Source organism: Protomyctophum parallelum, assembly GCF_964188405.1.
Source record: "Protomyctophum parallelum genome assembly, chromosome: 13".
Classification (NCBI taxonomy): Eukaryota; Metazoa; Chordata; class Actinopteri; order Myctophiformes; family Myctophidae; genus Protomyctophum; species Protomyctophum parallelum.
Genome location: NC_139708.1, coordinates 35778112 through 35795185, shown reverse-complemented (window position 1 = coordinate 35795185; position 17074 = coordinate 35778112). Strand labels below are relative to the sequence as shown.

The window sequence follows — 17074 nt, the reverse complement described above, 5'->3', positions numbered from 1 at the left end:
AGAGAGAAAGGGAGAGAGAGAGAGAGAGAGAGAGAGAGAGAGAGAGAGAGAGAAAGGGAGGGGGGTGGGGGAGATACTGCATGGTCTGCAGCACAGTAGGGGCAATTAAGTTCTGCTCTGCATAGACATATCTTGCTAAAGTATGTACTGTGTGTGTGTGTGTGTGTGTGTGTGTGTGTGTGTATATATATATATATATATATATATATATATATATATATATAGTATTGGTATATGTTAAACCTGTGTGTGTGTGTGTGTGTGTGTCAGTAAATGAAATTTAGGAGAGCACACCACATTACTTTCTTTTACTCCTCATGCCACAATTTGGTCCTGATTTGAACCCTTGGTTAATACTGTTTTATATGTATACAGTGTCATGACTTAATTTTGTTTATTAAATACACCTTAACATTTAACAAACCTTCCTTTATTTACAAGTGAACATCGTTTAAAAATATGGTACTCAAGTATGCCAGTTATATCACAAATACATTTTCAATTTTCACCTCACAAACTAAACGAAATCATACAGGTTATTGCCATCTATGTTGGAAAAGGTAGCTACAAATCTATGTAGGCAAATGTGGCAGCAGTGGTTGCAGGTCTACAGTACAGTCTGTATACTTCTTTCCTCTAATGCATTAATTTCAGACAGTTTAATATTAACAGAGTGTTAGGTTTAACCTCATCCTAAAAGCACCCCCAATGCCATGACTATACTTCAGTCAGACAACTCACGAATAGATTGAACCAATATGTATTATAGAATGCGAATACAAGTGTGCATATAATATTTTATGTTGGCGTTCGGCTACATTTTTCTCCCTGCTCTGCACAATCAAACACCATCATTAAACATTACGAGCAGGGATATAGATATACAATAAAAACCCCATGGGGAACATAAATAACAGAGCTCACCGGTGGTGCTGGGGTGGTGGTGGGATCAAAGATCACATAACAACAACCAGGAACCATAAGCAGAAGGAAGGCAGGAAGAGCATGCAGTCTAGTGAGCTTAAGTAGCCCGTCCAATTGGTCAGACTGCCACATCAGCGATTGACACACTGAATACACCCACATAGTAATGCAGCATATTAACCCCTTGAGTATAATATGCGCCCTTGAGCACGGCATGAACCCCCTCGAGTATATCTGACTGAACTAACTCCGCAAGCTACGTATCATTCATGTCTGCAGTAACAAAATGTCATTTTCAATTTAGGCATTTAGCAGACACTCCTATGTCATATCCATATCTAGAGCAACTTACATGACTTGTGCGAGATCAGGTAAACATACAGTAGCCTATAGGTGATCATATAAATAGCTTACGCATGTTTCATGATAAATGCTTTTATGTGATGTATTCCCATGCTTTTTGTTCTTGCTTAATGTAAGTCGCTCTGGATTAAGAGCGTCTGCTAAATGCCTAAATTGTAAATTGTAAATTGCTACCACTATGATACTAGGTCTAAACATCAATGATACATTTCTTGCTTTCAAAATAAATAGTAATGGTTAAATAATTGAAATAGGGGGTCACGTGAAAAATGGGATACAAAATCGTGGGATAACAAAGAACAAATAAATAAATAAGTAAAAGAGGATGAAAATAATGGTATGTTACAAAATAAAAAAAGGTTAATACATTTTCAAATACATTCTATATTCCATTATTCTAAAATGGAATATGTCCAAACCAAGTACAGGCTATACTTGTGGATCTACAGTACAGTATTTCTTTAACTTAGCCATCATCTTTTCTCTGGCCTTTCTGCTCTTCAGAGTTGTCCAGGTCCTCAGAGATAGATGGCACATCTCTCTGTGGAAACATGAACATTAATAAGGTAGGCTGGTTCAATGACCCCTCCCCCCGGTTTTAATAATAACCATGTTCATGCATGGTGTGTTGGGGCCTGGGGGGCATAACCGTGGCTTTGAGTTCAGCTAATCAGATGGTTGGCTAATCCTCTAGCCTCCAAAAGAGGGGACCACCTTCCAGGACTGACAGGTGTGTAATGCAATAACCAAATGCAATGTGTGCAGTTGGTATAGTTGTCATACAGTATTATAACTGATTAATGTACCCTTCACCTACTAAAAAATTAAAACATGCTGTGCTGTAAGTGCAATAACATTGGTGCAACACAATCGCAATAGCAATGCCGGGCAAGCTGATAACGTGAAGTGATGCACGTTTTCTGTGTGTACATTATATATTGTTGCTTTCAGGCAGAAACCTTTTATTGACATATTTCCATATGTATTCATTAATGAATGCCCTATAGCCTATAAAGCATACTGCATCGTTTGATAGTGTTGTGCAAATGAAGTGACAAAAATAGCAGCTGACGTGCTTTGCTATGGCGTTACATCTGCTATTTCTATTGTTTTGGAAGAAAGATTTCTGTTATTTTTTCTGCTTATAATGACATGGCCAATACAGGGACACCAGGTTGAAAGTTTGTGGGTTTAACCAATGAAGTATTCAAAAAAGAGCTTGTGACTAAATAATAACTACATTGTATCCATTGAAACAGAGGTTCATACGGTGTCCAAAGGGACTCACCACAGATCCTTGAGAGGTTGGTTTCGTTGGTGTGAGCCATTTTATGTACTCCTCTCGCACCTGGCATAAATAAATAAAAAACATATGGCTACTGTAATGAATGCAAAGCAGATAATGTTAAATCGTAACAAATATGTGTTTTGACTTGGTAACGGTCACATGGTAACGTACAGCATTGAGCTTATTGTTTTCATTAATAATAGTCATTCATAATAGTCAATTTAGTGCAGCTGAAACCAGCACTTGTTTCAGCCTTTCACCCGCAAAGTTATCACGGATTCGTCCAAAACAACTTAGGTCATACTGTATACTTGTATTTACCTCCTTGTTGAGCAGACAGTGAACAATGAAGAGGCAGGTGCCCTGCTGGGAGTTGAGGAGAATAAAGAGCACCTGAAAGAAGATGTTGGACTGGTACAGGCCCAGTATCCAGGTACAACCCAGAATGACAAACTGGGCCACGATCTTGAACACAATTAATCTGCAAAGAAGAGCAAGTTTCCTTAAAATCTCTATATAAATTTTTAACAAAACAACAATATCAACTTACAATCACAGATGGTCTGATTAAAAAAATGTTGCCAAGTCAGCCGGACAGCGTGCTGCAGGTTCGACTCCTGAGCCAGACAGACTTTGTCACGTGTCACTCCCCATCTCTCTCCCCCTTTCCTGTCTGACTACTGTTCCCTATCAATAAAGGCATAAAAAGCCCCAAAAAAAATCATAAGAAAAGAAAATGTTAGCTGTTAACTTTTAGCGTAGAACGGTCAAAATAATGTGGTCAAAGTTTGCCACCTATTTAATAGGTGACAAACTTTGACCAATTAAAATCCAGAGACTCAGTTAGTGCACGCACGCACGCACGCACGCACGTGCACGCACACGTGCACGCGCACACGCGCGCACACACACACACACACACACACACACACACACACACACACCTGGTGTCTGTGTGAGAAACATCACTCTTCATGTTGGCCAAGGTAGTTCTAAGACTCCAGAGAGTAGCACAGAACAAGATCCAATTAAGCTGAAGCAAAAAAATGATAATATATTACATTTCTGTTGACAAAAGAAGTGAACATAAATGACTAACAGTGTCCGTTATTGTGTATTCATGACTTTGGCCATATATCGTACATAAACATAGACCATTTTCCCATTAATGTGCTTTAGTTTTTTTGCCATGTTGACACTCACTACAAGGACAGTAATCACTGGTCCTGTTAAAGCCCAGTTGAAGTTACGATTTGTTGACAGCCAGCACCTGCAGCTTAATGAAACAAAACAAATTTGTCCGTGCTACTGTACATGTGAATTAATCAGACAAATAGAAATAAATGGTTAATAGTATGACTATATGTATCTCTATTTGTGCTACTCACGCCCCTGCTGAAGTTTCCCCATAGCCATCAGAATACACCAAAGCAGAAACGCCCACAATCACAAATGGAACACCGTAGCCAATCAGGTAGAGGTATGGCCGGGGGAGTCCATCTCTCTGGATGACCTGCACCTTGGAGAGCCTCCACACCAGCAGGTAGAGCTGTAGAGCCTCCAGGAGCATCCACATAAAACTGGACACAACCAGGAAATGGAGCACCCCAGCAATGACGGTGCAGGTCAGCTGTGGAGATATAACATTATGACATACCTTTCACTGCAGGACATTTATCCAGTGGTGTAGTGATGCACAGGCATTCACTGGGATACTTTGTGCTCACATATCTCTAAAACTACTGACTGTAATGCCATGGAACATTCTGTACATCTTAATGGTGACCTCTAGTCAAGTCAAGTCAATTTAATTTATTAAGCACAATTAAAAACAATCAAAGGCCGAACACATGCACAGCACAAAAAGTATCGGCGTTAAAACTACTATTGTAATGACTTCATCAGTGGCTCTGACAGTGAAGTTACTAACTAATTGAAATGCACAAATTGGCCAATCATTTTACAATGCAGTGCAAATATGCCTGGAAACAGAAGGTCCCGGGTTTCATTCATGGCCCTGCAATGTGTGGACTGCAGGGGTCCCTGAGCAAGACACTTAATTAACCCGTAACGGCAAGTCTCACAACTTGGGCTGCCGGTGAAGCTGCAAACTGAATTTCCCATGCGGGACCAAAGGCCAAAATATGATTATTTTGGGTAGGGGTGTAAAGAAACAAGAACAAGCAAACAGAAGAGCTATGTACGAGAATGCCTATACCAGACAAAAGACTACTAAAGAAAGTAGCAGATCTGCTATTTTCAGTACGTGCGCGGCACGATCATACGACAGAGCATAAATAAATTCAGTACATAATTTACTCTGCGATGCAAAATTTTATTTTTATTTCACCCATCACATCTAGGAAAAGCAGACGATGGCATACCTCATATTCAACATATCTGTCGTTCCACAGCAGCAGCAGGTGAGACAAGCCCAGGCTGAGGCAGAGATGAAGACGAGCAGTGTTGTTGATCTTGGGGTTCCAGCTGCACAGCAGGAAGGTGAAAACAGCCAAAGCAAAGAAGAACAGACCAATAGTAACACACACTCGGTTCAGCCAATCTAAGAAGGGATCCTCCGGTGGAGGCTGGAAAAATGCACACAAGGCAAACATGTTCATGTTCAGAAAGTCAAATTTAATTGATTTCTTTTAAAAGAAAGAGACACACACAGAGACACTGAACCTACCTCTTCTCCAATCTGCAGGATGAGGGCGAAAGTTGAGAGGTGAGAGCAGCTGCACACTGTGTAGTTTTCATCAGAATACGTGGCCCAACACCCATCTACAGACCAACCCATCTCATTGAAATCATCTTCTTCCCTGCCGTCCTCCTCCACTCCTTTCTTCTCTGCTCTGTCGTCCCAGTAGACACAGGTTACTAAACCAGACTCAGGCACTCTCTGAAGCAATGAAGCACAAGAAACAGGAATCACTATAGATCATCAGAAAAGGATCATACAATCAGTATTGTCCTTTAAGAATAAATAATACATGTTTGGACTCGGAGCACCTTCTTGTGTTGGATGGTGAAGTTGACCGGCTCGGGGAGCTGGGTATGGTTGGTTTTGGGCAGGGTGGCTGTGATGACGTCTGAGTACATCTCCGTCTTGTTCTTGCTCTTAAAGTAGTGATCACTCAGGAGACTTTCGATCCCATTAAGAGTCATGAAGGCGGCTGCAGCAGAACCTGTTGATCCGCTTGGTCAATGAACAATTTTGCATTTGATCGTCTCTATCATCTTCATATTAACCACTTAAAGCCTTAGCAGACCGGAGTGTATACTAGTTGGCCCTTTCCTTTTTTCCCTCTACAGTACACCAAATATCTTTGCCAAATATAGACGATCTATAAGCTCACTATTTGTGGCTTGTTGCGACATGTTGTGAGCCCCAGAATAGGGATACTAGTATTCATGTCATTCAACTCTGTTCTCACCATTGTTGTCTCTGGCCAGAGCCTGCAGGTTGATCTCCATCATGTGTCCTTTGACTAACAGAGGAGGATTGTCGTCATCGCTGCTGTCTGGACCAATTGTTTGTAGATTCAAATCTGTTATAAGGAAACACTGATTTTGGATCTCCAGTAACAAATCCAGAACCATAACATCAGACACACAAACGGCTTCCTTGACTGTAACATTAGACTGTAATATAAGACAGAGACTGTTCACAGTTCTCATAGTGCACACCAGTGTGCAAACAACTTTACTCTTGTGTTTTCTTATTAGATCTCTGTAGCGGAGATCTGATGCCAATATAAATATTATGGGCACAGATGTTTTTTCCCGGAGGAAAGCGTTTTCTCAGAGGCCTGTGAATTCACCAGAGCAGATCACAACAAACATTTGATCAATTAAAGAGACATTTAATTTACCCACGCTTGAAGACTCCATGGTTTTGTTGGTGCTGTTGGCAGTAGGATCCACCAGGGCAGACACCAACCGCTCTGAAATGCTCAGGATAACACTGCCCATCTCCCCATGTTCTTCTTTTGTCTTCACCACCTTTTGTGACCTTGACAGTGGACTTAGACCGGTTAGTCCCTGGAATTTCAGTTATTGCCGTTAACTATAAAGTCTCTCACAAAAACATTTATATATTTGTTTGTGCATCATTTAGTGTGTATAGGCCTACCATAGCCATAGTTGCAGAGAAGATAGTCTTCACTGTCTGCAAAGAGAGAAAGGTTATTACAACTTAATTGCTAAAACTCTCGCAAAAAAGGATAAACAGGTAACATAATGGATGGATTAGTACAGTAATAAGGATGTCATTCATTTATTTCCCTGAGATGGACAATTTGGACATGTTTTGTTAGCACTCAATAATTGATGACAGTTTTCAAACTGGTTTTAAGTGGTTACTGACCGACTCTGGTAGGATCATATCAGGATTGTCCTTCAGCTGTTTGTCCATTTGGTCAAGGAAAGCTCTCTCTTTTGTCTGTCCCTGCAGTTAGCAGAAAAACCTCATCTAATAGAAGTACTTGTTTGAGGGAGGATTGCTATAGAGAGACACAGTATGAAATTACAATAGACATGTATTTAACCACTAGCGTCCCGATTCTGGGCATTTCATAAGAGGCTAATATTCAGTGAAGCTCATAATTAATTGTGAGCTTGTATCAGCTGTGGGTAAGTAGCCTACTTAACACAAAAAACATAAAATTGTCATTTGCTGATAGAAAATCTGTCAATGAAATACAGTACATTATTGATCAAGCTTGTTGATGATCTGATGAATGAGACAATTATGTATGGATGTAAGAATGGTAGAGTTAACTGACAGATTGTGAGATGATACTGATGGGATATTCTAGAGTTTATTTTTGCGGCTTCTAAATAATCTGTTGCAGTTTTCGTTGCAGCATAATAAGATCCTACTCACCTCCACAGGTGTCATCTCTTGTAGCATGGCTGTAAGACCTGTTGATTTTCAGCAGAAGGTTCAAAATGAGAGAGTTAAAATGAACTTCCAAATCAACACCTAATAAAGCATGCTGTGCTTAAACCCATATACACCCTTGCACCACTGAAATCTGTGTTATTCTTTAACTCAGTGGTTCTCCCCCTCAGCGTTCCTTGAGGGGGAGTTTACAAATGTGGACCCTTGTGCACTCTCAGTGTAATGCGGTCCTTGAAATTAAAAAACGTTTGAGAACCACTGCTTAGAATTGTGCTCACTTTCACAAACAGAAACCCCCACTATCCATTGCATCCCAGTTGAAGGGAAGAATCCATCGGTACAGGCACAGTGGAAATCTCCAGGTTGATTGTGGCACACAGTGTTTGGTCCACATAAGTTGCTCACTGGTGTCTCACTGCACTCATCGATATCTGTGGAGGAGAGAACATGCCAATACTCTGGGCTTTACTCAAAGTCATTTGGAAACTACAAAATTGCACGCACTGACATATTGGCCAGGTGTGCACACACCTTGGCATGGGTTTGCAAAGCTTGCTATTTGGTTTGCATCGTTCAGCCGGAAACCAGGAATGCAGTTGCAGATGTGAGCGCCGACAGAGTTGGTGCAGTTTGCATCAGGACCACAGATTGCAGCATGAGTCGCACACTCATCAACATCTGTAAATGTACATCGAACAAATTTAAAACACTTTTGAAAAACGGCGTGCTATAGTAAGCTAACGCTTTTCTAAGGATACATAGGCCTACATACTGAAAGTGTACATTTAACCACTTAATATTAAAATTGACCTGGGTCCCCAAGGGTATACACTCCCTAGTCCCCTCTACGTCAAATCTCTTAAAGCAAAAACAAATGATTTGCGTATTATTTGCCTATTTTGTCTTACCAGAATAGGCATGCAGGGGTTCATGCGCTTAATATTGCATCTTTAACACTACGAAGCAACCACTTCCCTTCCTGGGAACCTCTGTGATGTGATCTTAACACTGAGCTTCAATATTACACTGAAAACCTTTCCCTCTATTTCCCAATGTCATTATTTCAGTGCCTATATGTTCCGAATATTAAAGTAAAATGCTGTTTGATGTAATGTTAATTTCTTTGTACCACCCTGTGGCTTAATGGCCACACTGCACATTAAATAAATCTAGGGGTTAAGAATAAGAAGAATCTGGGGGTTGGACTAGGGGTGTGGCTGAGAAGGCACCAATCTGAAGAGCTGGAACAAAGCTACTTGGGGCCACTGTATGTAGCAGTGGTTTTCAAAGTGGCATCATGGGACTCCTGATGGTAGGTATTCCAAAGGGTTCCCAGCCATAAGTCAATGCACCATGGAGGAATTGAACCAAAATGAACTTGTGCCCTCCTGGACTTAGAGCAGACTTATTGCAATTGCAAATACCTTCACACGTGTTGCTCTCGCTGATTCCCACATTTGGGTCAGTCGGTCTGTGCCCCTGATGACAAGCACAGGTGTACGCTCCACGTGTGTTGTTGCAGATAGAACTAGGACCACAGATGGTGGAGTTGAAACATTCATCAATATCTGAGGATGGGGATATTTTTAGTATCACTGCACATATGAAATTGTATAGCCTACTGTATATGCATGACACAAATGTAATGTTAAGAAACACATCCTGGTGCGGTATGTTATTAGTTGCGACCGTAGGTCGCATTCATTATGAAAACCTGCATTTCCGTGTGTCACGCCTCCATCTCCATATATGGACCTGACCTGTTCTGACATGTTGATCACTCCCCACCCGTGTTTCCTCTGCGATGTCTCCCTTTTGACTTATACCTGTCCATTCAAACTCTAGAAGGGCCCACCTCAAAGTTAATAGTGCAGCCGTGCACTGCCCGGACCATCTGGGCCCTCATCAAACCCTGGCTGTACACTGCCCCTGCTGCCGCCCTTAGATCTCAATATATGGAGCTGACCTGTTCTGACATTCCATATGTTGATCTGACCTCATCAAACCCTGCACACTCAAGACACGTTCTTGAACATTCTTAAGAACACAAATGTTCTCTAGACTTACTCTGACACTGGCCCTGGCCTGGCAATAAACCTTTCAAATGGGAGTATGCAGCTAAATACAAATCGATGTGGGGGTCCTATTAAGGTTTGAGTACCACTACCTATAGCTGACCCAGAATCGTACATTTTATTCACAAGCATGGATGGCAGCTTCTGTTTACAGACCTTGGCATTTAGGTGTTGCATCTTGTACAATCTGATAGCCATTGAAGCACTTGCAGTCATAACCTCCTGGGAAGTTATTGCAGGTCCCTCGGCTCCCTCCATCACTGCAGTCGTACATGTTGTCCTCACATTCGTTAACATCTGAAAAGAGAGAGTTTTACAGCCATGTCAGTGTTCCTGTCACTGTAGCATCACATATTCAAATGTTGTTAGCAAAGCAATCTGTTTATTTTATCTCAATATGTGGGATGCCTGTGTTTTATCATGAATTAGAAGGTGTTATAGGTATAAGAATTTGTGGATTTTCAACATTACCAATGCATTGGTTTGCATTTCCAGGTGGTAAATTTGGATCTGTTGCGTTGTACCCAGCCTTACAGGAGCAGTTGTATGCTCCAATCGTGTTGGAACAATCGGAATTGGGTCCACAGATGCCCGAGGGACACTCATCTATGTCTGCAGGGAAATGTCACAGTCATAATGGGTTGTCAAAGTGGGGTCCCCCAGGGGTCATTGAGGGGGTTTCAGGGGGTCCCCGTCAAAATTAATTAATATAGCAACAAAATCTATTAACCACATCTAAAGTTTGATATACAGCTATGCAGCCATCACACTACGACGCATCGGCAATCCCACCAATATGTCCAAATCAAAATATGTCAAGAACCAAATTCCACCAAAAGTGTTTTTAGTATAGTTTTAATGAAGCCTGAGAAAAAAAGTTACTATTGCAATTGCAAATACCTTCACACGTGTTGCTCTCGCTGATTCCCACATTTGGGTCAGTCGGTCTGTGCCCCTGATGACAAGCACAGGTGTACGCTCCACCTGTGTTGTTGCAGATAGAACTAGGACCACAGATGGTAGAGTTGAAACATTCATCAATATCTGAGGATGGGGATATTTTTAGTATCACTGCACATATGAAATTGTATAGCCTACTGTATATGCATGACACAAATGTGATGTTAAGAAACACATCCTGGTGCGGTATGTTATTAGTTGCGACCGTAGGTCGCATTCACTATGAAAACCTGCATATCCGTGTGTCACGCCTCCATCTCCATATATGGACCTGACCTGTTCTGACATGTTGATCCCTCCCCACCCGTGTTTCCTCTGCGATGTCTCCCTTTTGACTTATACCTGTCCATTCAAACTCTAGACAGGCCCACCCCAAAGTTAATAGTGCAGCCGCGCACTGCAGTCGGCGAAAACTAGAGTTCTCAACAGGCCCGAAAATTAAGGCCTGGACCATCTGGGCCCTCATCAAACCCTGGCTGTACGCTCAAGACACTGCCCCTGCTGCCACCCTTAGATCTCAATATATGGAGCTGACCTGTACTGACATTCCATAATGTTGATCTGACCTCATCAAACCCTGTACACTCAAGACACGTTGCGCGACCTCCGCTTTTCGCCCTCAGGGCGTCTTACTGGTATATTTGTAGATGGAAAATTCTTATGCCTTTCAAAGTTAATGAAGCCTGAGTCATTAAAAAAAAGTATATAGTTTACCCACTAAAACGTGTGAAACCCATCCTCGACTGTAGCTTTCAGCACAGAGGCGTGTGACGTGACGTGTGACGTGACCTGAATTCTTGTGACGTGATGTGTTGCACGTTGGGCAGAGCCGGATTAACCCTGCTGAGGGCCCCCGGGCTGGACCAGATTTTAGGGCCCCCCTTGGGGCGCGCAGCGTAGCCCCATATATCGCGATTCGACCGAGCGGGGCCGAACATTTTTTGGGCTATTTTGTTTTCATTTTGGGGTACCCAGGCCCAATGTTCCCTCTAAAAAAAAAAAAGCAAACACTCCAACAACCTCCTGAGCAGACATCAGCAACTACTGAGCAATCATACATCACCTTGACACCAACTATCCAAATGTTAGATAATGCGAAATGAGCGCCCCTCACTTCACACAGGTGTGATTTTTTTATTTTTTCCAAATGGATTTTGGTATACGAGTGATCAATGAATAGTTACATAAGCAAGTTACAACATTTTTATTTTATATCAAGGTGGTAGGCTAGCAATTTTAGGAATATTCAGTTAGTCTACATATCAGTGGTTCTCAACCTTTTCAGGCTGTGGTCCCCCACAGTAATCATTTGAACTGGAGACCCCCCACCCAGACAAGCAACAGAATGGTTCCACAGATAAATATTGTGAAAATAGCCGATCTACAAACTCGTTGTGAACTTGTAGATCGGCTATTTGCACAATTGTTGCTTCTTTCTTTATTATTTAATAATCTGGCGAATGTTTGACCAGTTTTTATAGCATGCATGGTTTGCTGATTACTTTTGATGCAGTAATGGTATTTTTCAAGGTATTATAGAAGTCTTAAAAGTCCTTAAATTGTCACTTCACTGTCATCTGGGGTCCTCCCCCCACCCCCAAATCATGTGGGGACCCACAGGTTGAGAACAACTGATATATGAATACTCAATTGTGCATTACATGGGGGACATGAGAAAACGTAACAACTTTATTGAGACACACACACACACACACACACACATACACACTAAGACGAGTTTTTTTGGTGTGTCTTTGAACTCCTAGTTTCTCAGATTGTCGAACGTCAGCAGCCCCTTACTACGCCAGCTATGGGCTACTATTATCAGTAGCTCTACATAGCAGAGGGATTGATTGATTGAAGAAAGATGTATTAACAGATTGGATAATTACAAAGAGGTTCCATATGGGACTAGACAGCTAGAGATTAATGTTAGCCTCCACGTGTTGTTTCATTCACAAGTGAACCGGACTGGAGGCTTGTTGTGCTGTATAGCGATAACCACGTTAGCTATCCAGCTAATGCGACGCTAACGTTAGTTCCCCTCTCGTTGTTGTTTTTTATCCACACTTCCATCCGTTCGCGTTTTAAATCTAAATGTCCCATCAACGCACGGGTCCAAGGCGCAACGCAATCTTATCTGGTTCTTGGGGTTTCATTAACACGGACTGCACTGCTGCAGCACTGCTGCCTGCTCTGCTGTCTCCAGACTCTCCACCTCTATCTACAGAACTCGCCGGAGTCGCCGCGCATACGGCACAGTCATACACAAGAGGAGAGGAGAGGAAACAATTTTATTTAAAAAAAAATATTATAATATTTAATATTTTTTTTTTCTTTAATATTTTTCGGGGCCCCCCCTAGCTGTGGGCCCCCGGGCTTCAGCCCACCCTAGCCCAATGGTTAATCCGGCTCTGACGTTGGGTGCAAACCCAATAGCTCAGTGGTTCTCTGAGTTGTGTCCAGGGACCCACAAGGTCACACAACAAGGAATTGTGGGGGTTCTAGTGGGTCCCCAGCATCAAAATCAGATGAACCATTTTAACGTTCTTCTTTTAATAGCTACACTGCTACAGTATTTGACAATAGTCAATCTACATGCTCACAACTCACAATAAATCACAATGTGTTGTGTAAGGTTAAAATCTTGTAAAAATCTCTGTAAAAATCTTGAACATTCTTAAGAACACAAATGTTCTCTAGACTTACTCTGACACTGGCCCTGGCCTGGCAATAAACCTTTCAAATGGGAGTATGCAGCTAAATACAAATCAATGTGGGGCTCCTATTAAGGTTTGAGAACCACTGCCTATAGCTGACCCAGAATCATACATTTTATTCACAAGCATGGATGGCAGCTTCTGTTTACAGACCTTGGCATTTAGGTGTTGCATCTTGTACAATCTGATAGCCATTGAAGCACTTGCAGTCATAACCTCCTGGGAGGTTATTGCAGGTCCCTCGACTCCCTCCATCACTGCAGTCGTACATGTTGTCCTCACATTCGTTAACATCTGAAAAGAGATAGTTTTACAGCCATGTCAGTGTTCCTGTCACTGTAGCATCACATATTCAAATGATGTTAGCAATGCAATCTGTTTATTTTATCTCAATATTTGTTTTATCATGATTTAGAAAGTGTTATAGGTATGAGAATTTGTGGATTTTCAACATTACCAATGCATTGGTTTGCATTTCCAGGTGGTAAATCTGGATCTGTTGCGTTGTACCCAGCCTTACAGGAACAGTTGTATGCTCCAATCGTGTTGGAACAATCGGAATTGGGTCCACAGATGCCCGACGCACACTCATCTATGTCTGCAGGGAAATGTCACAGTCATAATGGGTTGTCAAAGTGGGGTCCCCCAGGGGTCATTGAGGGGGTTTCAGGGGGTCCCCGTCAAAATTATAAAACAAAATCTATTTAGCCACATCTAAAGTTTGATATACAGCTATGCGGCCATCACACTACGACGCATCGGCAATCCCACCAATATGTCCAAATCAAAATATGTCAAGAACCAAATTCTGATACAGTGTGTGCATCTAAAGTGTTTTTAGTATCGTTTTAATGAAGCCTGAGAAAAAAAGGTTACTACAGTATATAATGTACCCTGCACTAAAACATGCAAAACCCATCCTGGCCCCCAGAGGGGTCACGACCCCCAGGTTGAGAACCCCTGCATTAGCTGACCCAGAATCGTACATTTAATTCACATAATCATGGATGTCAGCTTCTGTTTACAGACCTTGGCATTCAGGAGTTGCACCACGTACAACCTGGTAGCCATTCCGGCACCCGCAGTCGTAATTTCCTGGGGAGTTAGTACAGGTCCCTCCATCACCACAGTCGATGTCATCACATTCGTTAACATCTGAAAAGAGAGAGTTTTTACAGCCATGTCCGTATTCCTTTCACTGTAGCATCATTCAAATAGTTTGATCATGATTTAGATTAGGTGCTTGGTTTGAGAATTCTTGTGGATTTTCAACAGTACCAATGCATTGGATTGCATTTCCAGGTTGTACATTTGGATCCTCTGCGTTGTACCCAGCCTTACAGGAACATTGGTATGCTCCAATCGTGTTGGAACAATCGGAATTGGGACCACAGATGGCCGAATTTGTCGCACACTCATCTATGTCTGCAGGGATATACATCACAGTCAGAAGTCACAGACAGGTGTGGCCGCTATGCGGGTTATTGGTTATTGGTTTATGATTATGTAATCATAAACAAACCCTCTCAGTAGCCAATTAAATCTGCAAGCTCACAACGTATCTCATATTCTTCTTTGACACAAAATATTTTCGGGAAACCCTTTCCAAAACTTTATTTTTCTTTCAATTTCTTTTTTAAACATTTAATTTTAATGTAAATCTGGGGATCCTTGACATTAAAACATCAGTACCATTGATATAATGAATTGTACTGTATATGCATGGCATCAAGGAGCACTATGAACTGGTCGTGGTCTGCTTACCTACACAGCCATATGATTGAGATGTGGGTGTATGTGTGGTTGTAGGCAGTCCATATCCACTGATACATCTGCACCCTCCCCCAGAGGTACATTCAGCCAGTGGTCCACAAGAGCTTATGGCACAAGTGGAATGGTCTGGACACACACACACACACACGCACGCACGCACGCACGCACGCACGCACGCACGCACGCACGCACGCACACACACACACACACACACACACACACACACACACACACACACCATGTCATGACCATAATGAACGATGCATCGTGGCTACGAGTGTGCGGCCTTTTTCAAATTTTTACTCATAAGGAAGATATGGAAATATATCACAACTGAAATAATTGCACAATATCACAACTTACATGTTGCATAAGCCATGTTGCTACGTGGGTGGCTTGCTGGCTTGTAAACATAGAAGTTTCCCGGGCAAAGAACCACGCTCACTGTAAGCTGCCATGACGTACAGCTTGTACTATGTCCATACGCTGTCCCGCTTGTTGCTGTCTCAGATGCAGTAGTTGGATATGCAAATGGAATGTAAATGGGGTAATAACTTCCACCATGATGGTTTGGAATACAGGCTGCAATAACTCTGTCTCCACCGATGCCCGTGAAGCGCCACCACTTGTTCACCATGTGTGCATCGTTTTTGGGGTATCCATGGATGAGGACGGAGGTAAAATCTTTGTTACGCCATGGTTCATTGATGGTGACGTAGCCATCACAGGATCCTGCACATAATAACAAGATTTATGTTTTTCAATAGTAACACATAAGTCTTGGTTGAGCTAAGAATTGCAATTTTTGTGCTAATAAAAAAGTCTTCATACCAGCCGGAAAACCACATTGTCCAGCGATTAAGACTAAACCTTTGGAAGGGCAGACACAATGGAGTGTTAAACTTAATCCGTCACTCATGGAAATAGCTGGCCTAAAATCACAACACATAACTGGCAGTGTGTCCTGCTAAACACCTGACACCTATAGAAACAGCTCTGTTCTACTGTGTCTTTGCCTGGTAAAGACAAACAGCACTGCGATAAAATGCCTGGTCAAACGTATGGGTGTGCATAAAAGAACAGATTAATTGAATCCGCAAAAAGTTAATAATAAATTATTGCCATATTACAAAAGTATAACCAATTACTGTATATTGTAGGACATAGGTGCATGTAAAACCAAATTATACTGTAAGTTAATAACTAGAAAATACAAAATAGTTATTATTACAATGTATTGTAAAAAATAATTAGATAACATTTTGTTGTAACAATTGTTTCTTAAATAGCATTAACTTGATTCAAGATAACGATTTGGATTTAAAAAAAAAACATAAATTAAATTCCATCTCACAACCCCAAAACAGAAAAGAGCAATTGTCATGTATCACTTATTCACTTCCACAACTATCACAATGGCATCCATAATTTGTGCATGTCATTATAGGCAAAACATTTCAACGTTTTTTAGATTTTTCAAGAACACCGAAATATATACAGTATAATAATAATAATAATTTATATTTAAATGTACGTATCTATAATAAATGCATTGTAAATTAAAGCATGCTTATGTAAAAACAAAAAAAATAATACTGAAAATTGGAGGTGTATACATTTTAAGAATTGCAATGTTTTTGTTGAAATAAATCATGAATCATGAATCAACTCACCTAGAATTGCAAAACCACCACAGTCCGTCATGTCAGAGGCTTGAGTGTCAGTCTTCACTCACTCTAAGCCAAATGTCTTACTTTTCACAGCATGTAGAAATTGTGCTTCCAAGGCTTGCGAAGAAAGGAAAAATGCAAATGCTTATGGTAAACAAACAACCATAAGCACATGCCAAGAAGACCACAGGAGTCATACAGGGCATGAGGCCAATAAACACACTCATGACATCTTATGGCAGACCTGTGAGTTCAATCACTTTACTGTACTTGAATTCATATGACATTGCATGACCCTAAATATGACCTAACCCTTACCAAACAAGTAAGAAAGCAAGAAAAAAGGACAGTCAAGGACTGTAGGACACCCTACGTTGATATGCAAATTAGGCCAC

The 17074-nt window shown here is 41.4% G+C and overlaps 1 protein-coding gene across 1 annotated transcript; it reads right to left on the bottom strand.

The window, feature by feature from the left end:
* Positions 1–1753: 1753 nt before the first annotated feature.
* Positions 1754–16713, bottom strand: LOC310868621 (putative adhesion G protein-coupled receptor E4P; the record flags this gene model as incomplete). Its single annotated transcript, XM_083779079.1, has 19 exons — positions 1754–1828; positions 2576–2635; positions 2897–3056; positions 3520–3608; positions 3779–3845; positions 3964–4205; positions 4960–5163; positions 5265–5477; positions 5588–5763; positions 6013–6099; positions 6711–6746; positions 7760–7912; positions 8906–9049; positions 9713–9853; positions 10091–10168; positions 10457–10600; positions 13390–13530; positions 15613–15741; positions 16683–16713. The coding sequence occupies 19 exons, from the start codon at positions 16711–16713 to the stop codon at positions 1754–1756; spliced, it is 2370 nt and encodes a 789-aa protein (XP_083635205.1).
* Positions 16714–17074: the final 361 nt, after the last annotated feature.